The sequence below is a fragment of the Tamandua tetradactyla genome, chromosome 11 (genome assembly GCF_023851605.1).
Source record: "Tamandua tetradactyla isolate mTamTet1 chromosome 11, mTamTet1.pri, whole genome shotgun sequence".
NCBI classification, from domain to species: domain Eukaryota; kingdom Metazoa; phylum Chordata; class Mammalia; order Pilosa; family Myrmecophagidae; genus Tamandua; species Tamandua tetradactyla.
Window position 1 is genome coordinate 1674671 of NC_135337.1, and position 26254 is coordinate 1700924.

Genomic DNA, 26254 nt, shown 5'->3' on the forward strand with positions numbered 1-26254 from the left:
GGCGATAAAGAATCAGAGAGAAATCTAACTTGGGGCACACCTCGAAAGGTGATTTTAATTACTTTCCGTGTGTTTTGGAGGAATTGAAGTGGAAACTAGTTCTGATGGTCGCAATGGCAAAGTAGTCCGGTGCTCTCTAGCTCCACCTACTGGCAAGCCCTGCAACACGCCTGTCTCTGGGGACCGGGTGGTGGTAGCTTGGCCTTTTTAGGTGCCTCGTAAACACTTACCGAGATAATGCCAGAAAATAGAGATTCAGAACAAAGTGTGACTTTTTTTTTCCAGAAATCCTCCTAATGCACACCATAAAGATGCTTGTCATAAAATAACCAACACTTGAAATCTCACCGTATATGCGGTACCCTACTACATCTTTATAGCAGTGTTTTTCCAAGTGTGATCCCAGTTCCAGCAACGACAGCATGCCCTGGGATCTTGTTTAGGAATGCAAATTCTCTGGGCCACCCCAGACCTACAAAATTAAAACTAGGGATGAGCCCAGCAATCTGTGTTTTAATAAGCCTTCCTGGTGATTCTGCGGCATGCTCAAGTTTGAGAGCCACTGCTTTATGTGTTTGTTTCATTTAATTCTCATACCCCAGTACGTAGAGACTATGACCAACTTCATATTACCAGGGTGGAACTGAGTCATAGCAGACTGGGTAACTTGCTCAAAATAATACAGCTTTTAAGAGAAGTCAGGATTCAAACCCTGGTGGCTTTAGTAGGAGAGCAGATAGCTTAGCAGCCCAAAATCTGTCTCCCCAAGTTTAGGAGAGTCAAGGTTTTTAAGGATTTTATCAAGAGGAGATAAGATCATTACAATTTCAAATAGCGAATTCTAAGCAGAAAATGAGTCAGTGTTAGCATTATAATTTCAATAGGAGACCATAACCTGAAAGGAGGGGAGGCAGAGCTAACACTTCTGTACTAAAGGTGCAAACCAAAAGGAAGGGAGATAAATTATCTTTCACTAGCAGAGTCTAGCTGATAGGATTTACAAATGTCCAGGGCTGAAACTAGTTCATGGCCAACTTTAAATTCTTCATTATCAATTCTTTCCCCTATAAGAAAATGACCAGATAAAGGCATAACAGCTCTTACAGTCACGAAGGCACCAGATAAGGGCTTTTAGAATCATTTCAGACATTAGGGCTGCTGAATTATAGTTTAGGGATTTCAGGTACTCCCCTTTGCCTACTCCAATATACAGGAAAGCAAAAGGGAATAGCTATATAGTGATTCAGTAATCAAAATCATCGCTTAAATCCTCATTTCTCAGTCACAGCTTCAGTGCTCTTAAAATTACCCCCCCCCCCCAAAGTTCTTAGTTTGTGGGCACAGCAGTCCTTTGGCTGCTTTCTCCTCTAGGCTTCCCTTTCCCGCAGTTCCCCCTTTCCAGTGCTGGGTACCTGTGTCACTAGCTAAAAGGAATGCCTGCCATGCTGTGGCTTAGTCTCTTTTCTTTAAACTGCTCCGTGTCAATGTTCTCCCTGGTTGTATTTTCTCCCGTTGTGATCAGTGTTCTCTTCCCACCCTGTCAGCCAGATGAGGCTGTCAAAGCTTCTTTGGCGGGATGAGTCAGTTTTCCCTGAGATTGCGCTGAAAGCAGATAGCCTGTCTTTGCTGGTTTGGAACCATCATCTTCCCTAGGAAAGGCATGTTTTTTCATCCAGTTTTGTAGGGGCAGAACTGTTGTTGGGGGGGACCTTTTCATTAGGCTGTTTCCATGGAGATGTGACCCTGCCCACTCAAGGTGGGCCTTAATCTGCTTGCTGACGCCTTTTAAGGGAGAGACGTTTTGGGGAGAAGGGTCAGCCGACATCACCAGGTCACCGTGCAAATCCTTACGTGCAGAGGAACCCTGGATGCCATCGGTCTTTCTTCAGAGCCAAGGTATCTTTCTCTCAATGCTTTAATTTGGACATTTTCATGGCTTTAGAATTGTAAATTTGTAACCTAATAAATCCCTGTTGTGAAAGCCATTCCATTTCTGGTATATTGCATTCTGGCAGCCTTAGCAAACCAAAACCCATCACAAGCACAGAATATTTTTCTAAACACCCCCAAGAAGAAACAACCTAGAGGCTCTACTGTTAATCACCTTAAGCCTTTGTATGTTGACTCTCCACAATTACTGTGATATTGGCCAGAAGGAAACTGAGGCTCAGAGCATTAGCGACTTGTCCCTAGATAGGTAATCCAACATTGTGTCAAATGTTTCTGTAGGGCCTACTCTGTGAAAACAGGGGAAATGCAATATTCCTACAGTGTTGAGGACGCACAGAGATGCTAGCCGATCAGTGCTGGGTGAGCATGGGGATGAGTAACCAGCGTGACCGGGGAAGAAATATGAGATACTGAGTAGAAGAAAGGGCTTTGCAGTCAGAAACCTAGAGCACGAGACGTGAAAACATGCAGGGAAAGGCAAATCCATACTTGATGTGGACTGAATGAGAATGGAAAAATTAGGTTGAATCATACAAAATTGCCGACATTTGATCTTTGGTTTTTTTCACCAGCAAAAATGGCAGATCCCCCTAATATATTCAATCCACAAGAAATTATGGCGCACCTGTTTTCCAGGAACCATCTAAGCACCGGGGGAGTTAGAAATGAAACGCATTTGTTCTCCACCGTCAGGCTGCTGGTCTGTGCAGAGATGCACGAGGAAGGCTAGTGAGTGGTAGAATACAGGCAGAACCAAAGTCTTCGGACTGGGGTACCCCAAAACCTAGGCATTCCATTCCAGTGTATTCACATAAAAATAACATACACAGATAAGCCACAAATTATGAGAAACAAAGAAATCCATGCTTTAGTTCTTGGTATTTCCTCACAGAGTCTCCTTGGCTACTTTAAAAACCCAAGTTACTCTTCTAAGAAGTCGATTATGCTGTTTCTTCTCCTCTCAGGCACATTGTCTGTGTGCGTAGAACACAAGAGTTTGTCACTTTGTACCTGTGTTGGGTGCATCAGCTGTGATATTATTTGAAACATGGCTTCTAGGTGTCACATGCAGTTGCATGGTCCTCAGACAAATAGAATATTTTATATTTGATGCATCAATGTTGGCTCTATGGAGTGCAGACTGATTTTTTCCCTCACCTGTCACACCTACATAGTAAACCAGATCCACATGCATCGTTCCCTAAAAGTTTTCCTGAAGGGGCCAAAGGTGGGGGGGGGGGTTAATGTTTAATTGTTATGGAGTTTCTGTTTTTGGTAGTAAGTGGTGGAGAGGGAGGCATAAGTTTGCATGTGTAATTAACACCACTGAATTGTATATTTGACAAGGGAACAAAAGGGGAAAATTTACGTTGTCTGTAAGTTACCATACCCACACACGCACACACGCAAACCTATAGGTGTGTACAATGAAACGTAAACCGTGTAAAAGTTAATGGCATAGTTTACATTGTAACAAAGTTACACACTAATGCAAAATGTTGATAATAGAGAAAAGTAAGTGGGTGAGGGGTATATGGGGACTCTGTACTTCCTGCATGAAACTTCATGATAATTTAAAAATATAATAATAACTGGGCTTGTCCAGACTTGACCACAGGAACCAGGCCTGGGGAGGGAAGTGCTCTCCATGCAAACCAGACAAGTGGTGAGCAAGAGGGCACTGGGCCTTAGCTGTATTCCAGAAGCAAGTTCTTGTACTAAAAGGGCAAGTAAGGACTCATGGGAATGCAAGGCACAAAGTTGTTTTCTGATATTTTCCTCTCGTTGGGTCCCTTTTAGAAAAATTAGGAAAAATTAGCAACTGAAGTTGCTAGTTTCCCGGAAAATTATGGGTTTTTTTTTTCCTCTTCGTTTTTATGCCTGCCTTTCCTATTCGCTATTTTCTAGTCATCAGTAAAGCTCGTGCAAGCTCAGTGCAAAGACAAGGAATTCCCTCACGACTAGTGTGCATCCACATTTATCATGAATGTTCTCGTGCATTTGCCCCACGGGCTGCCTGGACTCAGTTCTCCTCCTTTCCTCCAACTACTGCTGCTTCTTCTCTTTCTTACCTATTGCTTTTTCTGCTTGGTTGTTAGAGAAGCAAGCAAACAAAATAAGCCTCTTCTTGAGACCTTTTCAACTTTGGCACTCTTCCAGCTCAGTGCTTCAAAACTCCTACCCACACTGTTTATCACCATATAAAATGCTCTTGTCAAGATCTTCCGTGACTCCTGGGTGGATTTTATTACTCTCTCCCCCAGTCTCCTTGATGTCTAACCCTACCGCAGCCGACGTAAGCTGCCTCCACTCGCTGGTATCAGACCTGAGCTTCTCCGTGCTCCCCTTCACTTTCCCTGCCCTGAACTGCGTAACTACCACCGCATACCTCACCCTCGCCCACCCTCAGCCCCTTGTCCTTTCCACCCCAGCCACTATCATGACTTCCATGCCATTTCTCAGACCTTCAACAATTTCTTATTCACCAAGACATTTGTCCCTCCACACTCCATTACCGCAGACAGCACATTCTGATGCCTCTTTGATAACACTGGCATGAGGTAAAAGGAAGTGGGTTTTGACTTTTGATCCATTGTAATACCAAGTTAACAACCTCTGTATTGGCCATAGTTGCTTCCCCACTCCACATCATCTTCCCAAAACACCATTATGTACATCACCCAGAGAACCCTTTTGTATCATTGCTTAGATTTTGGTCACTTTATGCATGGATTTGGCATAATTTTGTGACAATCTTTGCCTTCCTGCCCCCCCCCCCCCATATCCTGGCTTTCCTTCCTTTTTAGTAATGGTACCTTCACTCTGGATTTTAGCAAAGCACCTATTCCCATGCAGAGACTACATTTCCCAGCCTCCAGTACAATAAGGTACGGTCCTGGCAAATCAGTTCTAGCCAATGAGATGGGAGAAATGTAATGTATGTAGTTTTGTTTAAAGGAAATTGCTTTCCCTCTTCTTCCTGGAACAGCCATATTGGACCCACTGATAGAAGCAACAAGTGAAAGATGGGCAGAGACAACCACTCAGCCAGGGTCCTTGGACCCAGCCGCAGAGCTGCCTTTCTACCCTGGACTGCCCACTCTGAACTGTTAGATGAATAAGAATTTTTATCATAGTTAAACCACCTGTGCCAGTTTGAAAGGATTTATGTACCCTAGAAAAGCCATGTTTGTGGGAGCAACCATTTCTTCTAAATCCTATTCAGCACTATAGGTTGGAAACTTGACTAGATTATCTCCTTGGAGATGTGACTCACCCAGTTATGGGTATTAACTTTTGAATAAGTTAATTCTTGGTGGGTCTTGATTACTTTCTGGAATCCTTTACGAGGAAGCATTTTGAAGAAAGCTTGAGAATGACTAAAGCAGCAGAGACATAAGAACTACAGAGTCCACCAGCCAGTGACCTTTGGAGATGAAGGAAAACGCCCCTGGGGGAGCTTCATGAAGCCAGAGGCCTAGAGAGGAAGCTGGCAGAGGTTGCCATGTTCTCCATGTGCCTTTCCAGTCGATAGAGAAAATAACCTCTTGAGTGAAGGTAACCTCTTGTTGGTGCCTTCATTTGGATATTTTTATAACTTGCTTTAATTGGGACCTTTTCTCAGCCTTAGAACTGTAAACTAGCAACTTATTAAATTGTCCTTTTTAAATGCCACTCTAGTTCCGGTATATTGCATTCCAGCAGCTAACAAACTGTAATACTACCCTATCTAGGGATGTCTTTGTAACAGTGCTTTAGGTACTACCCCAACTAATATGCTAATCTTACTAATCTGTTTGTCTCCTGTTCTTCCTCTAGTCTGGCTACTTAGTTCAGTTGAAGCAACATCAAATGAGAGCCTTTTATGTGCTGAGTCAGCTGTTCTCAAAGAATAATTCACAGACCAGCAGGGAACTTGTTAGACAGCAAATCCACAGAGTCCACCCCAGACCTACTGGATGAGAAACTCTGGGATGGGACTCAGCCATTTGTGTTTTAAAAAGCACTTCAGGTCATTCTAACGCACACTAATGCTTAAGCACCGTTGTGCTGGAGGATAAAAAGTGAGTAAAGCCCCGTCTCTGTCCATAAGGGGCTTACATTTTTAGTTGAACAGAGAACTCACTCACTGTCCGACTATCTGCTGTTTCCTATCTTTTTCATCAGATTAACTAAAAATAATTTAGTTTAGATTGTTTTGTTTATGTATGTGATTATTTACAGGCAGTCAAAAATTTAGGTCATTTGGATCTGTGCAAATTCTAAAACAGAAAGTAATTTGAGTTACATTTGTAGATAGAGTGAAAGATTTGATCACCCACATTCGAATTAATGAGGATCTCCTGAAACCAAGAGAGACAAATAAGAATGAGAGTTATTTTACAGCGTGGGTAATAAAATTACAGTACTTATTACCCTGTAAAGTGTTATACAGCCTAGAAATAAAAACAGCTGAGGGTGGATTAAATTTATGAGGGATAAAGTAATAAAATCGCAATAACCCCAAGTTAGGAATGTTCAGATCATTTCTGAATGTGTCCAACATCGATGCCGCAGAAAGAAACGACCGTCTTCGCTGTCACACGCCGCGCCCCGTTAGTATAATCTGCATTCAGAACACTAAGCCAAAAGAGGCTAGAACAATTTGGTGTTGGTGGAAGCTGGAAAATACGCTGCCTGAAAATAAAGACTCTTACACTTACTGTGTTCTGTAAGACCTGTAGACATCTCAGATTTAATGGATGATAAAGGTAGAGGAAATAATGAAGACTGGATACAACGCACAAAAGAATGGATGATTTCAGGTAAAAGGCAGTTCGCCGTTATTCTTTTTACTAAGTGGCAATCCAGATCATTGCAATGGCTAGATAATCCAAAACCTAAATAAAATGTTGCTGCTATAAATGGCAAGCCGATCGTATGACTTTGTCGTAGGAGCTGAATGCAAAAACACCCCTAAGAGCCAGACCCAGATAGTAATCAGTGCTGAGACTTCGGCGAATCTAGACTCTGTGATAGTGAAGTGGAGGCAGCTGCCATTGCCCGCCTTCCCCCAAAACAATGTAAATCTTGAGAATAAATTGTTTAAAAATTCTCCCTCCCACGGTTGGGGCGCTCTAAAGTCAGGCCACCTGCCTGTCGTTTGCTCCTCGAAATTATTTTAGTCTGATTCATTGGTAAGATCTTGCAATGTTCTAAACCACCGTAGAGTTTGGTAGAAGATAGCCGTTTTATTTCCTTCTTTTCCCTCTTTTATCCCTTTAAGGGTATTTCATCCACCTTCTTTCTGAAAAAAAACGTCAGTCAGGAGGCCTATGCCAAATAATTTGGAGTCAAAAGTTTTCAACAGTCTGGAAGCAGCTGAGCTTTTTATTGCATTTTTATTGAGAGTAAATTGAGCTGTGTGGGCAGGCTAGAGAGGGGCCCCTCTGCGAGGCTGCAGAAGCCCCACGTCCAAGGATTCCTGTTACAAGAATGACGTCACTGCGATCTGCTTATATTGGCGAACCAGGTCCCCCAGGCCCTGTGCACTGCGTGGCAGATTAACTCCTTCTTGATCCTCACAAACCTTCATGAGGAGGGTTATATGGCCCCAGAAGTCCCTGTCTTTCTTTTTACAACTTTCACATCTTCTCCTAATTTAACAGATGAAGACGTGTTTGGTAAACTGTAACCATATTTCATCTTCACAAAACTGACTAATATGTAAGAATCGTTACCCCGGGCACTTTGGCATGAATTAATCTATTTATTGTATTTTAAGTTTGCACCATAAATTATTGTTTTTATCTGATATGTACCTGTTTATATGTGCCTTTGAGCAAGAATTCTTGCAAAATGAATAGGGATTTTATTGTTGTTTTGTTTTTATAAATTACTCATATTCTGAAGCACAATACTGGGTACAGAATAGATGCTAAATAAATGGTTATTGACTGGGCTCAACCCTGAGAAGACAGAGAGGATAAAGGTTACAGCTCAAATGGCTTAGAAGACAGATAAGTATATGACTTTATTAAATCATTTAATAAATACTTGTTTACTCTGTGTCAGATACTGTTTGAAGTATTGCAGGTACAGTGGTGAACAAATAGACAAATATCCCACATCAAATAGATATTGTAGTGGAGAGAGACAGATAATAACCAAATAATCTGGGAAGTAAATGGTAGGCCACAAGTTGATAAGTGCTATGTAAAAATATAAGGAAATAGATACTTCCATAGAAGAAATAAACGGAAAATGGGATGGAGTGCTTGTTCTGAATGGAAGTGTAAAGGCTGGTTGCCCCGAGGTGGAATTTAAACAGAGAACTGAAGGAGGTGAGACAGCTGACAGTGCCATATCTGGGGGAAGACCTGTCCAGCCAGAGGGAACATCAAGCACAAAGTCTTGAGGCAGGAGCATGCCTGATTTGTCTAAAAAACACTGAGGAGACCAGTGTAGCCAGAGTAGGCTGAATGAGAGAGAGCGGTGGGAGATGAGAAGTGAAGTTAAGGCCTGACAGGCTTTTACGCTAGGGAGATGGTTGGGAAGCCTTGTAATCTTAAGTTCCAAAAGGTTCATGCTTGCAGTTATGTTGGAAAATAGACTACAGGAGTCAGAGATAGAAGTGAGAAATTTAGTTAGGAGGCTATATCAATCATCCAGGAAAGAGGGACAGGCTTGGACTAAGGAAGTGGTGAGATACGATCACATTTGGGATACATTTTGAAGATAGAGATGACAGGATTTCTTAATTGATTGGTTATGATTTTGAGAGAAAGAAGTCAAGGCTAACCAGAGTTTTTGATCTAAGAAATTGGAATGATGGAGTTGCCACTTACTGAGGTTGATAAGACTGTAGGAGCAGATTTAGAAAAGACCAGGAGTTTATTTTTGGACATGTGGAGATGCTGAGTGGATGGATGGGCATTTAAAACTAGAGGCCAGGGAGACTAGAGGTATTAACTTGTGAATCAATATATAGATGGCATTTAAAGCCAGGAAACGTGACAAAATCTGCAAAGGAGAGAGTATGGACAGAGAAAAGCAGAGACCCAAAGATTGATCCTATTTAGAAGTAGAGAGAGAATCTATCAAGAAGACTGAGAAAGAAAGGCCAATGTATACCTTTCCTAGAAAACCAAGAAAGAGTAGTGCCCTGCAAGCCAAGTTAAAAAAAAAAAGCTATTTGCAGAGAGAAATAAGCCAGAAACAAAAGAATAGATATAATATGATTTCACTATTACGACTCCCGTAAAGAGAGCAAACACCAAATCGTATGTCCTGGGAAGAAAATCTGTACTCATATTAGCAATGCTACATGTTGCATCTCTGCAGGTAGAGTATGCAAATGACTTCACAAGCAACGACTTCCACGTGTTTCACGTTTTTAACACTGACCATTCCTAATAAGCATTCTATTAAAAAAAAAAAAAAGCTGCTTTCAGGAAGAGGTCTAATCCGCATCATGTAAGTTGACGACTCAAAAAAAGACTATTGAATTTAGCAGTGTTAAGGTGTGGTAGGTTAGACTATGCACTCCAGAAAAACACATATTCCTAATCTTAATTAATTCCTGTGGGTGTGAACCCATTATAAATAGAACTCTTTGAAAGTGTTACTTTTAGTTAAGGTGTGGCCCAATGAATGAAATTGGCCCTAAATCCTACCTCTGGTGGCTTTATGAAGAGAAAGTCACGGGGAAAAGCTGGCAGTCAACAGAATGGAGACCTGCCAGGCAAACAGAGTGGAGACCAGGCCAACAGAATGGAGACCTGCCAGGCAGCCCTTTTGAGGTTAGGAATCGTGGGTCGAAAACGAGAGCAGTCGGTGCAGTTGATCAATTTGCAGAATGTAGGCAGAGTTGGATTAACCTAGAGCTGGATTTTACCAAGTGATTGCCACAAAGGGCAAAGAGGGGAGGAAAATCGGAGTGTACATGCCGCAGTGCGAGTAGCAATGAGTCACGGCATCTGAACAGGGTAATGGGGAGAGTGAGGGCGTGAGGGGTGTGGAGGCATGAAAAAGAGGTACGCTTCATTGATTGAAGGTCCCACTGGTATCAAAGGATTGAGGGAGTGTACTGGAAAGACAGCAGATGCTGGCCACAGAGTGGAATGCTTGAATTCAAGATGATGGGGCTGCCGTTCCTGGTAACGAGAAAATTGGGGGTACGGCCAGAGGAATCGTTATTGACATGGGGTAGGAAATAAGACCTACAGAGGAAAGGAGATTAAGTGGCTAGGTTACTGCAAAGATTGTTGACTTCAGTATTGAAACCTCGAAGACAAAGTTAGGAATGGCACCAGAGAGAGCAGGAGTGAATCAGGAGCAGAACCTTCACGACATTAGGAGGCATCGTCTTGGCGGTCTATAGGGTGAATGCACGAGATCCAAAATTAGGGCGCTTTTGGAAGGAGAGAGGGTTAATGGCCTGGACATATCAATGAGTAACAAAGGAGACACCCCACCTCCAGCGGCCTGGCTGGAGCATGAGACACCCCCACACACACACACAAAGATGCTCTGAGTGGTAGGTAGGCATAGAGATTTTCCTTGGCCTACGCTTGGGGAAATTATGTTAGGAGTATTTGGAAATCTGTAGTTGGCCATTGGGAGCATATTTTTTAACCTGTAGCAAGATGCTCTGTCAAAATTTAAGCTATCAGCAAATCCCTAAAAGTTTAGTTTGTGACTAAAACTCACAAAGTTCTGCCGTTTGGCCCTCCTAGCCTAACTCTTCCCAGTCGAAAGCATTTCTTTGTTCGGGTTGGTTTGGTTTGGGGGAGTTGAGAAGGTAAGGGGACTGACAGTTAATTTAGTCCAGTTCCTCTGAGGCCTCCCTGGAATATCTTCGAAACTTCCAGAGGGGTTGCTGCACTGGAATGAGCTCTCGCTATAAGGGGATCTAGGATATCTGGGGCTTCCTGGGAAGCAGCACCCCTCTAGGGGCCTTATTTCCTGGGGCTGCTGTGTTCTCAGGTATGGAGCAATTGGATGTGGTTGGGACCAGCACATAGTAGCTTTAAGTCAGCGCTTAGTTTGCTGTGTGCTCCATACAGCAACATTACTGAAGTGACTCTTTCTCTAGGCAAAGTGCACCTGACGCTCCTTCCTTTAGAGTTAATTCCTCAGGATGGGCAGCTTTGATTTCCAAGAATATACCCTCATTACCTAATTGCACCCATATTGGCTGGCAGGGGGAAAAAGAGTATTGGACTAAGTAATGAGGCAAAATATCTTCTGTTGTTGATAAGCTGTCCCTGAAGGCATTTCCAAAAGAAGCATTCCAAAAATGTTTTGAGCAATCATTTGAATCAGATCTAAAATCCCAGGGGAACTTCTTTGAGAGTCCACTCATTTGAATAAATAAATCCTGGTGTGTTTGTTTCTAAAATAGCAGCTCCATTTTTTTCTTGTGTATTTTCAATTCTTCAAAATTCTTTAGAATTTTTTTAATGGATCAAATCAAGACCTCTTGTCTTAGTGACAGTTTCTACTCCCCCCCCTATGAGATAACAGACAGAATATGTAGCTGAGATAGAAAGTACTTCTGATCTGGTGAATCAAACTCAGCACTGACTGCCTTCTAATTTCACTAACATTCGATTTGAATACTTGAGGCTTTTCTACATACTAAAGCAGAAATGTCGTGAGGAATCAAAGGATGAACTATTCATTGTCATGAAGGCCAGCATTTTAAAAGTCAGTATAAAAAAAACACAAAAGTCAGTATATCGTATCTTATAGCAAGGTTTAAGGTGTTAATGAGATGGCAACTGAAGAAAGAATAGGAATGATGAACAACTTAATCTCCAGCACTTATGTGCACTATGGGGAAATTTTCAATGAAAAAAATATATTTTAAAAGTGGGGAGGACAGAAATCCCCTTGAAAGTGGGTTCTCTGTTTATTACATAGTCTGGCACATAATAAATTTATGTGATGCCTTAGCTCCTATGAGAAAACCCAATTGATGGGCATAACTTTTTCAAATACATAACCTACTGTAAAGATATATTAAGAATGGCTCTTTCCCAGTTCTTTTTGGCCAGATAATATGCACTTAAAGTAAAGGCTTTCATGGATGTGCTTGGAATAAGGTCAAACCAACTAGGACCCAAAGGAATGGAAGCTTTGTGATAATCTTATTCGTACCCACAAAAACCCACTGAGCTAATCAACCATCACAGCTTAAAATGGAACAGCCAGAAAAGTTGTACATGGGGCAACATGAAAACGCCATCCTCGGTTTCACTCACCCCTTCTCTGTGCCCGCATAGTCTAACGTAAAGAGGAGAGTGTTCTGAGAGGATCTGAGCAGAAAGAGCTATGACCCAGTCATAGGGTTCTGAACAAAACTTTCTCTACCCCAGGACCAATATTGCCCATCTACAGAGACACCTGACAGTACCCAAAGATGCCTGCACATTTCACTTGACATTTTCTATCTTAAACTGGAATAATGACCAAGATTCATGCTCCACAAGTCTTCCCCTTCACCAAATGATTAGTCAATGCACCAGCAATATACAAGGCATTTTATATAATGAAAGCATTAAGATTGAGTCTCTTGGTCTCGCTGTGCTATGGTTTGGTCAGGGAGAGAAAACAAATCCGTTGAACATACTTATTACAACTCAGCAAAAATAGTCTTGCTTGGTAAGACACATTAGCTCAAGAAAGTAATCGTGGAGGGATTTTTAACTGAATGAAGTTAAATATCCAATTCCTTTCGTGCTTCTTTGCTTTTCTCAAATATTCATTCTTGCAACAAATATTTATTCTGTGTTATGAGCTGCTGGGGCACAGGGAACTCGATGGTAAACATGAACATGTTAAATATATTAAAAGTGGTCAATAATCACACTGCCACCCCCCCAAAAAAAAAACCTTAATCCAAACTGATAAATTCTAAACAAATGATTTCTTAAATTTTAGTTATCTTTCCCTTCTACTTGTGTGCCTTTTCAATCCTACTGTAAACGCACTGTTAAGTATTTTGGTAAAGTTAGGAATGAAAAAAGTCTGTGGTATAAAGGAATAAGTGGAATTGGCACTCGTTTCTGCCCCGCACGCCTCTGGGCCTGCCCTGGTGCTTGGTGCTTGGTGGAAAACCCTCAGCTGGTCCTCAGCAACAATGACATAAAGGAAAATTGCATTCTGATGCAGAATTCAGTCACTTCATCTTTCTCCTTTCCTTACAGCATGAAGCTAAGGGCCCACGGAGGATCTAACATCAAAAGGAAGGGAGTAATACCACTACGTGGGGAGAAAAAAATAATAATTACCAAATTTCCTGAATACTAAACAGCTTAAAAAAAAAAAAAAAAAGCAGCAGCAGCTGCTGAACCTTTGCTAGGTTGGCCCTTGGACTGCCCATGAGTGCCTTCAGGGCTATATCATCAGACTGACTCCAGCAGCCTGCGCTATTGTTTCAAAAGGAGGAAGCCAGGAAGAAGGAGTGAAAGGGGGTGGGTGAGAGCAGATCTGCCCCTTGGGGAGGGAAGAGTTTGATTTTGAAAGCCCAGTTATAAATGTGATTGGTGTGGAGCTACAAAGACAAATTGAACAAATTCTTCGGCTTCTGTAGGCAGGAGAAAGTTTCTCCGGACCATTTTCCCTTCTCCTGGGGGGTTAACCTAAATATTTGGAGTCAATAACTTTTCCACCACAGACGACATTCGCTTAAGACAGAGATAAAGCAACCTAAAATGCACCCAGAATTGGTTATTTCTGAAAACGATCACCGGGGGGCAGTCTTGTGACTAAGTTTCCTCCTCACCCCAATACTAACTAGTGCTGTACTGAGTTTACCACCCCTTTTCTCCAGGTGCTCGGTTGAACTGAGCTTGAAAGGGTGAGAAAAGCGCAAGGGGGGAGGCGGCTGAGGACGTGAGACTTCTATCCTCAATCAGCCAGGAGTCGATCCCTCGTGAACGTACAGGGGCCTGTTATACAGTCATAAAGGTCTGCCTTTGAGTCTTCGAAATGGAAGGAAAATCTCAGAAACTGCGGCGGCCGCGGTGCGGGGGCGGCAGACAGCGTGTCCTGGCCCGCCCACGGCCTCCAACAGCGCGGAGCGCAACAGCAAGAGGCCCCGGGGGCGAAGGGAGACACCCCCACACACACCGCCTGCACACACACACACACGCACACACACGCACACCCGCGCGCACAGACGCTCCACGGCCTCCCTATACCGCCGTACGGGACCCCCAGCTCCAGCCCACGACCTAGCAGGCTTGCTAGTCAATGGGAGAGGGGGCGTGGGTCCCGCGAGGCCGTGCACGGTGCCGAGGAAATCCCAGCCGCGGCTCGCAGGCCTGTTGCTGAAGTCTGGCAGCGGCCGCAGGGGAGGTGGCAGCTCTCGTTCACAAGCCGCTTGCCCCGTGCGGAGGGAAACGGCAGGCGTTTGTCCCCGGCTGGAATCGACGCGTCCCCGGCGGGTGCCCGGGACGCACAGCCAGCCCAGGGCCGGGACCCCCGGGAGCCAGGCGGAACCCTCCACAGTCGGGGCCAGGGTATTGACTGAAACCTTCGAGCTCTTCCCGACTCGAGGGGTCAGTGGCTTCGCGTTAAAAGCTCCCGAGACCTTAATAAAGGATAAAATGCGTGGGGTGGGGGTAGGGGGCGGACGGTGGCCCCTTCCCGGGCCACGGGCGGAATCTGTCCTTCCTCGCGAGTGTGAGTTGGAGTTGCAGCCCGCAGCCGGGCGCGCGAGCAACGAGAATAAAAAGTAAAACCCGAGACCAGCGAGGTCAGAACGAAGCCAGACCCTCGCTCTACAACAGTGGTGGGGATTCGGTTCTGGTTCTGGGTTTACCAACAAGGCTTTCCCCCTTCCTCCCGGACAGGCCCACCAGGTTAAACCAGAGGGGCACCCTCAAAAGTCAGGAAGAGGGAAAGTCAGGAGGAAGGAAGTGTCTGGCAGAGGAGTCGGAGGAAATAGGGGCTCCGAAGGGCTTTTTCTTCGGCCTGAACCACAGCCTCGTCCCGGAGGTCTCCACCCGCGCAGCCCTCCACGCGCAACTAGTGTGCGAGCTGTGCGATTTGGACGCGTCTGACGAGCGCGGGCTGGGACCAACCGAGGTCGCCAAGTCCCCACGAAACTCCCACGCCTCGGGCGCATCTCTCCCGAGGTTGTGCCAAATGGAGCAGGCCCTTCTTGGAAGGGAGGAAGGGGCCATTGTTTTTTCAAAGTCGGCAAAGTGTTAAAACTCACGATGGTTTTTGCCCCTGTCCTGCAGAAGACAGCGAAGAAGAGCGCTTTCCCAGGATAGGACAGGGTGGAGGAGACTCCACCATTCTTGATCCACCCCCCAGCCCCAGCCCCCAACCGCTAGAAATAAGGCAAGAGCGCCTTAAGGACTCGGCGCACCCCCCACCCCCCGCCGCCCCCAGCTGCGGTGCAAATACTCCGGGCCAGCCCACGTGTGGAGTTCGCGCTGCGGGGGTTCAGAGAGGACGAGGTCCTGCACGGAAACCGCTGGGGCGCCCCTCACTGAGGGTCCATGCGTGTCCCGGAGCGTGAATTTGCCGCAGGCTTCGTGTACGAAGGAGCCGGTGGGATCGAGATTCGCGTTTGTGCGCGGAGCTGGCTTGTTGTGGGCTCTGGTCGTGGAGCCCTCCTTCCCGCCGGAAGGGAGGCAGGCGCAGCAGTCCCGTCCGTGTCTTGAATGTTGCGGACGCGCGGTGGCCTCACAGGGCGCCCCAGCTTTTCGCTGGTTTCTGACCGAGCCCAATGTAAGGGCCTCTACTTTCCGCGGAGACGAGTCAAAAAAAAAAAAAGTGCAGAACTGCAGATTGTGCGATTGGCACCTCATGCTTCGTGGGCCTGAGCCGCCCCCGCCTGCACTCACTTTCCCACCTAGCTCCGGCGCCCATGGGCGGCTTGGGAGCTCAGCCCACCTCGCCTCTCTCCCCCACCTGTCCGCACCATCGAGGGCCCTGCTGCTGAACCCGGGAAGGGAAGCCTTCCCGGTCCCTTCCCGGGTTCTGAGTTGTGGCTGCCCGGCGCCGTACTTTGGTGAGCGGCCGCCACAGGAGCCTGAGCGTGTTTCACCTGTACATGGAAATGACTGTGTGCGTTTAAGTCTGAGGTTACAATCCCTAGCTGGAAATCCCTCTTAAATAATGCTTTCCATTCCTAAAAAACCGTTCCTTCCTTTCCGGGAGCATTCTAAGCAGCTTGGGAACCACAAACACTGCCATCAAGGGATTTATTTCTTTTCAAATCATATGCCAGAGAGGAGAGATGGATTTAGCCTAGATGGAAAAATGAGGGCGGTGTTCATAAAGGAAAACACGTTTGAGGCGTTTAAGTGAAAGTGAAAACACCAGCTCGACAAAGCCAGGTGACTTTCTCCGTGTTCTGCATCACTAAACATAATTAGGGCGAATGGACCATTAAAGAGATTGTGCAGTTGACAATGTCCTCTAAGTCCCTAAAAGAAAAGGCTCCAGTTTGCAGTGCCTTTTTCTCGAGATCTTCGGATTGGAAGAATTGTACTGGCCTTGGCCGCTGTGCGAGTGTATGCTTGAGTGTAGAAGCATAGAGTTCGTTCCCTCCCCCCCACCTCCTGCCAGCTTTACCCCCAGTCCCTCCAGGGGAATTATTTTCCACTACTGTTTGTGCCAGGGCTTTATATCATTTTGTCATTCTACCTTACTTTCCACTGATATGTCACACCATTCGCTTCCCCAAGTTGTCCCCCAAAATACACTTCTAGAACAAATCCCAGCGTGGTACTTCTTTTTGCTTGGCTTGCATTGTAGAATTCAAGTCCTCTACCCAGGAATACGCCTGTACATAGAAATTCTTGTCCGGCAGCTCCAGTAAGCAGGAGCGCTAAGCATCTGATACCAAGGAGTGTAGATGTGGTGCTGCCTTGTGTCCAGGATGGAAGTCTATTGGCCTGATCGTGCACTTTGACAAAGCAGAAAAGTTGGTAAGTAAGGGCACATGAAAATGACTTAGTGAAAAGCTAAGTGATATTTTGAGCCTATTTGTGGAGTTTCTGAATTTGGGAAGTAGAGAAAACAAGTGAAACCACCACCACCCCCGCCCCAATTGTTTTTTTTTCCAAGGTATGATATTTGTATAAGTAATTTTGTGTGTATTTGTAATGTGCTGTGTGTGGTGTGTGTATGCACGCTGTTGAAGCATGCGTTTATTGAATTTTCTCTAAGTCAATCTCTCCTTTTTTTTCTGCCATATGCTTTGAAAATAAATCCCTTGGTTGCAGCCTTGGTGGTTCCCAAGCTCCTTAGAGTGTTCCTGGAAGAGGAACAGGCTTTAGGAATGGAAAGCATTATTTTGAAAGGATTTAACATACTCTGCTTCTTAGCACTATCCCCAAAGGTAGTAGGACTGGAAGTTGGAGCTCAAGGCTGCCCTTCTCTCTTTCCACAACTGCACAGGAGGTAAAGTGTGAACTCCTAGGGTGCCAGCAGACACATTACCACCTCTGGCAGTGACCTAAAGTGTGTGTGTATCCTGTAGTCTCAACCCCATCACTCTGAGAGTTGAGCTGAAAATCTCACAAACCTGCAATGAAGCTAAATCCAAGTTTGCTGGTTGAATTTGTGCTCAGACAAAGCACACAGACATATTTACAAAGGACAGCCTGGCAGAATGTGCTATACACAGGAGACAATCGATGATTACTTGTTAAGTGAATGGATGAATTTATGTGTACATTGATTCTGTTCAAGGCAAGCATCCTATAAAAGTCAAATAATTTTGTGAATGTAAATATGTGCATATAATATAAACATGTAACATTTCTTTATAATGTGTTTGTGGCAAAGAATTTCGTACACAGAATATAGGGAGATTTTCTGTGTCTGTCTCTTTTTGCCTTCCAGTTCTCCTGAGCAGTCCTTTCTCCATGTCCCTGCCAGCATGCAGGTCTCTGTAACTACTTGGTAAACTTATCCAGCCATCACCAAACCTTGCCAATTAGCCAGTAAAAGTGAATTCATTAGTTTGGTACATTCTTACTTCCCTCACAAATCACACTCAAGTTTGTACAGAGGCCTCGGCAGCTGATTTCATCCTACTCACCTCTCTCCCATCCCTGCCCCCACTTTCTGGGGGTGTACTGTTTGGGTGTAGACAGGCAGCTCCCCCTGTTAGCAGAGACCAGCCTCAGTCAGCATTTTCACAGTGTCTGAGGTTCTCAGGAAAACTTAGGGTCTTCACAACAGGATTGCCAGTCCCAGGAAAGACAGACACCCAAATTCCCACTCTAGCTTAGACTAATCTCAGACCCTTGGTTTGTTTTATAGAAACATGCATTTTATTCACGAGGGTGTGTGCCTTCAGAAATTATGAGCCTAGTGCCACAGAAAAGGGAGTCTGATGCCAAGGTCTTAGAGCTCAAGGGTCTCACGTTGCCACCCAGTGGACCCCAAGCCCTCAGCCCTCTGAAGGCACCGGAGGACCCTCTCCTTCTATGTCCTGGCCAGGCTGCTGGGCACCTAGAGGATGCTCATGCCCTCTTCCTTCTGCCAAGCCCAAATGATTTCCCAAGGCAAAATGGGCTGAAAAGGAGCAGCCAACCAGTGCCCCTTTGCCTCAGGAGAGGGACAAGCTCTGCTCCCTCTGCACTGAATCAGTCTGTTCGGTCTGAAAGACCTAAGGAAACAAGAATAAAAGCTCTTGCCCCTCCCCTTTCCTTCTCCCATCTTCTCTCCCTTTCTTCATCTGCCATCTCCTCCCACATCCCCTCTCATAACCCCTTCAGGACTGGGGAGTCTGGAGAGATCCATGAAGGGAAAGGTTTCTAAAGACTTTGCCCCCAGAGCAGTTGCCTGCATAATCGGGAAAGGCAGAGAGCAGGAAAGGAGTATTTTAAAAGGTCGGCTAACTCCAGAAGTACCAAAGAAGCACAGTGATAGCTGTTACGGGCAACGTGGGGTGTTTCAGACTCCACCTCCAGCTCCTCAGGAGAGCCACCGTATCCTCTTAGTGTGCGACCACACAGTAGTCAGTTGAAGAGTGGGGCAGTGGGAGGTGCGGGGTTGTGTGTGTGGAGGGGATCTAACCCTAACAGCTAGAAAAATATCAAATTATGGTTGACTCTGGAGTACGCCAATGCACTCCTGCTGGCCCCAGGAAAGTGTATGGGAGGATGCACGCAGGAAACAAGCCTGATCTACAACACAGTTCTCCAGCCCCCGCCCATGATTTGGGGGACACCTGTGAGCCTCAGTTTCCTCACCTGCCTGCCCCCACGCACATCAGAGGCTAGGGCCCAGAGGGGCTTTGCTATTTGCTAGCACTTTATAGTTTATAAAGAAAGAAAGTGGTGACAACCCAAGGCGTCTAGTGCAGGGACCTCCTCGGCTCGCCGCTGGTTGCCTTGAAGTTCCCTCGGGGTTACTTTCTGAATAGCCTTTAAAAAACGAAACCAAACCCCAACTCCAACTCAACAGTGTTGAATCAGCTGCTCACTCTACCTGGCCCGCCCCCGACGTGATCTACAGCCGTGATCGCTAATGGTCACCTAGGGACAAATTAAGGAATTGAAAATGCTGAGCTTGAGTAGCCGAATTCCTTACGCTATCTGGGGTCGTTAATCATCCTGCAGAAACCAGTCCAGCAAGCCCGGAGAGGTGGAAAGAGCCGGCATCCTGAATTTGTGCGCTGGTGTTTGCTAGGTTCAGGTGGTGGGATTCAGATGTGTGAAGATATGTGAGAGTGCACACACCGGGTCGGGTGTGCTCGGTCTGGGCACCCAGACTCACATTGGCCCGTCCCAGGAGCCATAAAGGTCGTTTAAGCTGTCCTGATAGCCCCGATTTTATAAATGAGGAGTGCGAGCTAGGTAATTCACAGACCTGTGCCAGGTTAGCTCGCCCCGGGATGGCTCTATAAATGGGGTTCACGCTCACACGTCACTGTTTCCCCAGAGAAGGGGGCCGGTTTTCCACCCAGGTGTCTAGGAGTAGAAGGTCCACATTCAAGGAGTCCCTGGACCACCCTGGATTCTGCCCGGAAGCACTGGGTGGGAGTTAGGTGATGGGCACTGCAGGAGAGCCCGTGCCAGGAAAAGCAGGACGCAGGAGGTTTACATCGGGAGGAAGGCAAATATCTGTGTGTGTGTGCACGCGTTGCGGGGGTGTGGGTGGGGAGCAGGGTTGTGTGGCTTCTGAGGAGACAAAGTGGGCAGCATCGTCACCCGCTACCCTTTAGGATGGGTTCCTGGACAAATTCCGCCTCTTTGAAACGTGGGGAAACCTGGCTCTTGGAACGGGTAGTTTTACACCAGGTCTTCCATGGGAAAAACCTCTTTGCAGGCGCCCGCAGCTCTCTGTCTCCGCCCCTTTCCCATTTGAAACCCAAGCGTCCAGGCCTGGGTACAGGCCCACGCCCACGCCCGTGGGTAACTTCGATGTCTGGTACTCGGCTTCCTGGACGCAGCGCGAGGAGGTACTGAAGCGCTGCGCTCTTCCCTCCATACGGTGGCCTTCCCGGCAGGAGGGCAGGCTCCGGACACAGTGCTCCACCAGCACCTGTCGGGGCGGGCTCTTCTCCACAACCCTCCAGCTCTCCAACTCTTCACGGCAGCCCCGTAGTTATAGAAGCCCACCATCTGTTCAGAGAACCTCCTCAGACAATGGAAAGTTCCGAGGTTTCCTGGACATTGTACCCGGGAGGCGGGGCCGGGACCCGCTGACGGCAGTTTCCGCAGCAGCCCCGTTCCCCCCCACCCCACCCCTCCCCTGCCCCCTCAGCCACCGGGCAGCAGAAAGAGGCGGCCAGCCTGTCCCTGCTCCTCGGCTGGACGACCCACGACTGTGGCACCCGCCACCTCTGCACCTGCTTGGTCGAGGTGAGATGCCTTGAGCGCGCGGTGTGGGCGTTGCGCACGGCTTCACGCCGCGCTGCTGGGGCCGAGAGGGGCCCCGTTTCCTCCAAGGACGCGGACGGGGGAAGGGCGCTCGAGGCTGCCGGCTTCATCTCTGGGAAAGTGAAAAGAACAAGAGTGTTTAGGCGACCTGGGTAAGGATCCTAACTTTGCAGCTCAATAACGTGAGCTACCTTATCTAGAAACGGGCTTGATGGCACCGTGTTGCCTCCACCGCCTCCCAAGGGAGTGACAGAGACCTTGTCAGGGGAGCATTCTCGTGGGTGGCTGGGGAGACGCCGAAACCAAAGTAGGAAGGAGCGAGCGCGCTCTCGGCTGTTTTAGCCCATCCTGTTCCGACAGGGACATCTGAAATTAAAACAAATCAGAAATGGCCACGCAAGGACAATTTCGATCAAGTGCAATCGTGGTGACACGATGCGTTTGGGTGTTGCCAGGACAAGAAAGCCAGCCGCGGTTTGCGAGAAGTCCGATCCCTGAACTGGTCACTGGAACAGACTCAGAGGATGCAGGGCATTCACTGGGGACGTGGCGGTCCCCTGCGCTCCTTGCTCTAGGGGCAGGGTCTACCGAGCCCTAGAGAAAGAGCCCTCGCCTCTGCAGTTTGGCCCCAAGATAATCTCTTCTGGAAGTCCGTGGAAAAAACTCACGGCGCGCCTCGGCGTTAACTCCTCGCGCGCCTCCCGCGGCCTCGGGACCCGGCACCCCGGCTCCACCTTCCAGCCCTCTGCATGGCCATCCCCAACCCCGCGCTTCCCCTTAAAGAAGGCGTATGAGGACGGGAGTCTCTGACCTCATCCAAAGGGCCTACACAGTGGTCAGCAGCCGGGGGCACGTAGAAACAAATTCACAGACCAGAACTCCTCTGGCCTCTGCCTGGAGAGCCTGGGAGTGATCCGGGTCGCCCGAACAATGGGGTGCCTAACCTAGTTTTTTCCCAGCCTTCCCCGCCGAGAGGAGACGACCTGCTGACCTGACAAAGGAGCCTCTGGCAGCTAGATGAGTAGGGACCTGGCGAGTTTCTGGCACCAACGCGGTTTATTCAGTATTTGGTGACTCGTCGGGCAACCGAGGTCATGGGGTCCGGGATCAGGCCCCCACATTCTCGCTCTCACCATGTCCCGGCGCTCCGCGGGAGTCCGTGTCTCTGAGTCCCCGTAGGGGCACGCAGACTTGGTCAGGACAGGGTTTCTCCGCGCGCCTGGAGCAAAAGCGGCTGGCTATGTGCTTCCCCGCCGCACACCCCGCGAAGCGGCAGGGAGAGGAGAATTTAAATTCACTGACCAAAATTCACTGTTGAGAACACTTTGAAGTTGGGCAACTGTGGCTGCGCCACTCTTTCCCTCTCCCTTCCCCCACTCCTCCCCCTCCCCTTGCTCTTCCAGATGCACCAGAAAGCGGCACTTTGATCTTGCAAAGCAGCAATTTCTTAATTTTTTTTTTTAAAGGATGATTGGAGTAGGGAGAAAATAATGTCATCTCCTGGACGCAGCCTTGAGGAGCAGATTTCTGGGCCGGCCGAGTCCGGGGCGCCAGGCACATCTGTTCGCTCGAGTTTGCAGCGCATTCCTCTTCGCCAGAGTTTTTTTTTCCTTCCTCTCTCCCAGAGGACCAGTGGGCGTGACTCACCCCAGCCAGGAAGCTGAGCTTTATTTGCCTTGACCTAGAGATGCTGGGAGAGAAGGTGTGGAGAGGTGGGAGGTGGGGGTGGCACGCGGGAACAGAAGCTAAGGCTGAGATACCACGTTCCCGGCAGTGAGCTGGAAAAGACAGAGCTTCTCAGAGGAAAGACCGCCCCGGTCCTCCAAGAGGAAAGTTCGGTTCCTTTCGCTGTCTCCCCCACAGTGGAGAGATGGGGGCTGTTGCAGATTTGGTGGGTAGAGGACCGTTGTCAGCAAGTTCCCTTCTGTTTTCCCGGCCACAGAGTGGCCAGGGATTTACTGAAATAAGACAGACTCGAACCTTTCCAGGTACCTTGCTTAATATCCCCAAATTGGATGAATATTCGGGGAGCTATTAAACTACCTAAAGCGCCCAACACTGCCAGTTTCCCACCGCCTCCTCCAGCCCTCACACCGGGTCGGAGTCATGATTTACCAAACCCCTGCTATCCTTGAGCCTGTTTTGGGGTTCTGATTCCCTGGGGTGCTCAGTCCTTTCTCCCTGCCTTCTCCCCATAACTGAGCTTTCCCCCTGTTCTCTAGCTGGAGCCTCTTCTCTCCTTTACCCCTTCCACAGAGGCCCAGGGAGGCCCCCTACCCAACATCCTGTCTCACGCGGCAGATGAACCTAATTTCTAATGGCTGCGCGGAAGGACTCTGTATCTTCCATAAGCCTGACATTGCGCCTTTGCGCTCTGTCCGCCAGACCGCTCAGGTCTCTCCAGGAGTCAGATTTGTGCGAAGAGCTTTTAAACGGCCCAGGGCTTCAAACTCCTAGTTGCGGGCCACGGGGGTCTCCGCTGTGAGTGGCATATTCGCTCCAAAGACGTGATCGCACCCCCCTGGCTCTCTGACCCGATTGAACCTAAGTCCTGCTAGTGCCAAGCCGCTGGGGAATACTGGGGACACGGATTGTATGTCCCGACTATGGGGGGTGGGGCAGGGGTTTCAGAAGTTCAGCTGCAGTTCGGGCCTCTTTCTCTTACCCTCCTTACTTTTTCTTTTTTTCTATATGTTCTGCTTGTCCTTCCATCTTTCCTTTCCCTCTTGTATTTCTCCTGTTTTTACCTTCCGGAGCCTCTGTCAATCCTAAAAGGCCACAATTCATGTTTCTCAGGCCCCAAAGAGGCGCCAGTGGACCTGCTTTTCCAGAACCCAGAGTCAGGAGGGGGCCTCGGCTGGACACTGGGAGCGAAACAAAAGCCGGCTGGTGTTAGGGCCCTTAGGCTCCTCCCGGATCCACAGCCCAGACAGGGCTCCCTGGGTCCTTTCTGCGCCTAACACCCCCCTCCTTCGCCTAATACACCCCGACACCAACGCACGTCCTCCCCTACAGTCCGACCCACCAAGAAACTTGCGAGCTCTGTTTCCAGTCATAATGTAAAAGTTCAGGGAGAATCTGTGCAAAGACTGCAAGAGGGAGTCCCCGGATGTTAAGAGAGCCGGCGCGGTCAGCTGGTTGGTTAGAAAAATGCATCTGTGGCCACGAGGGCCGTTCCCCGACGGGCGGTCACGGGCCTCGGTGACTAGTGAGGGCAAGAGGGAGGTTGAGGAGCAGCGGAGCTCACTCTTGGGGCAGCACCCACGCGCAGGAAACTGGTGCAACCTGCAGAGACAGTTTCGCCGAGGGTTTGTGCAGAGAAAAAGTCGGCGAGTAAGACTGGGTTTGCTATCGGGGGGAGGAAAAGTAGCCGAAGAGAAGAGGCTGCCCCCATTCCACCGAGAAACCGAAATAAGGAAAATGAAAAAAGAAGGCGGGTTTGGGGGATGGGGTCTTCTTGCGTTCTGCAAACCTCTTCCGCGTCCAAGAGATGGCGTAGGAAGCGGTCGGCTGGGGCCAGCCCCCGGGGCAGTTCCAGGCACTGGCTCACCTCTCCCCACGGCTCCCGTCACACCCGCAGTTCCCCAGACCAGCTCTGCCCGAAGCCCTCTAGGAGTGGAGACCGCAGTCACCCAGGCGCCAAAATATGACCAAACTCAGCCCCTGAGGCCTCTCAGGGCTTTGTGGCATCACTGCGGTTATGCACCTTATTAGGGGTGGGAACTCCAATGACAGATCTCTGTCACTCGCCCACCAGGGCTTCCGAGGGCTGGTCTGGTTTCACCCGAGCCCTCCTTACATACACCAGGGATCCGCCTTGGGCACCAGAGGCCTTTGTCTTACTGCCTGTGCCGCCGAATTAAGTAAAAACTTTCTCCCTTGAAGCGATAATTTCCTTCCTAACGTGAGAATTCCACTCTCTTACCCTCGGTCCCGAGGACCTAGGAGTTTTACCGTGAGACCCTTCTCCTGCGCGGAACCTGATTTCTGAGTCCTCAACTACTCTGAGAAATAAAAGAGTGATGTCATAACCACCGGAATCCCTTTCCTTGTTGGCGTTTTAAGTGGATCTGAGCTGTAGGAGTGATGATTAAAATTTGAGGCGGCCGGGCAGTTGAGCCCTGTTGAGTATGTAGGGTGGGGGTGGGGATGCAATTAGAAAACATTTGAAAGCCCACTAGGGAGTAGGAGTAGCATCTAGCTGGTGGTCAGGGAGTTAGGGAGATGGCTCGTATGGGATTAACGTGGCCTTTCCTCAGTAAACTCCCAGTCTGAGAGTGGAGACAGTCTGTGCAGTGCCACCTAAAATCCAGGACCGCACCGACAAGAAAGAGCCAGGTGCTTCGACCCTTCGGGTATTGGAGGACTTCTCCCAGCCTTTCCCTCCGCCCCCCATCCTCCTAATCGCTCAATAACGAGAAAGATTACCAGAGAAAGGGATAGCGAGCAAGAAGAAGCCTTCATGTAATAGATGGTTTGGGGATTGAGCCAACAAAGGATCAGAGTCTTCCAGCGAGCCTGGAAGGCAGACATTTCTCAGGCCATGAGCTCTGAGACATGTCTCAGGCCAAGCAGCTCTGGCCGACTCGGCCCCGGGAATGTGCTGGGAAGGCAGAAGCCTAAGAATCAGCGGAGAGAGGCTGCCTGATGTGGAGGCGGCGGAGCCCAGGAAGCCGAAAGGGCCTGTTGATCCAGCCCCATTGGTGGCAACCGCCTGGGGTTCCCTTCCTCGAAGTAGTAGTCGCTGTGGATGTTGCTATGATTGCTGCTGGGCTTAGATCCCAGGCATCACTCGCCCTGGGAAAAACTGATGGGTTCTGTTCCTTTATTCCCTTGCCTGCAAGGGTGCTGGGAAGGCCTCCTGCACGAGTGTGTTGGCCTGTATAAGACAATTCCATAAGTGTCATTGGCTCCCCATTCCCCTTTGACTGGTTACCTGCAGCCAGAGGGAACCCAAATGTGCAAGTCCCGTGTATGCGCCTGTTGTCTGAGAGAGGCTGGGAGTCTAGGGGTTAAGAGTTCTGACTCTAGAATGAGACCACCTGCATTAAAAGCGGTGGGACTTCTACCAAGCAAGTTACCTAATTTACCTCTGTTTTCTCATTTGTTAAACAAAGCTTGTAACACTAACTCTTAGCTCAGAGGGCTTGAAAAGAGTGGAATGAATGAGTCCATGTAAATCACTTAGCCCAAGGCCTGACACAAAGTAAAGGCTCAATAAACAATAATTCTTTAAGGGGTGCTGTCAAGAAAGAGAAGAGGGAGACTAGGACTTGGTGAGAGAGGGAGGCTGTAGAAATAAACACCTTTTCTCTCTCTGCTTTTCCAGGAGGGGTCTCGGGACTTCATTGTCTTCCACTGTTTTCTGGGCTGGGTCAGAAATTCTCCTTTTCAGTGGTGAAGGAGGCCAAGAAAACTGATAATGGAGGTGGCGTGTCAGTGCAGTTCTGAATCTACCC

The 26254-nt window shown here is 48.1% G+C and overlaps 1 protein-coding gene across 1 annotated transcript; it reads right to left on the reverse strand.

Moving 5' to 3' along the window:
• Nucleotides 1–18568: 18568 nt before the first annotated feature.
• Nucleotides 18569–25191, reverse strand: LOC143650994 (uncharacterized). Its single transcript, XM_077122217.1, has 5 exons — nt 25117–25191; nt 24721–24794; nt 24346–24404; nt 20765–20907; nt 18569–20537 (listed from the first exon to the last, which is right to left on the reverse strand). Exons 1-5 carry the CDS (start codon nt 25189–25191, stop codon nt 20205–20207), a joined length of 684 nt encoding a protein of 227 aa, XP_076978332.1. The 3' UTR covers nt 18569–20204.
• Between the last annotated feature and the right edge of the window lie 1063 nt (nt 25192–26254).

Coding starts and splice junctions, on each gene's coding strand:
- LOC143650994 (XM_077122217.1), bottom strand. CDS start 25,191: ATGGGGGGCGGAGGGAAAGGCTGGGAGAAGTCCTCCAATACCCGAAGG. Junction 20,908..24,345: donor GACGGGAGCCGTGGGGAGAG/GTGAGCCAGTGC, acceptor TCACTTTCCCAG/AGATGAAGCCGGCAGCCTCG. Junction 20,538..20,764: donor ATCTCACCTCGACCAAGCAG/GTGCAGAGGTGG, acceptor TTCTCTGAACAG/ATGGTGGGCTTCTATAACTA.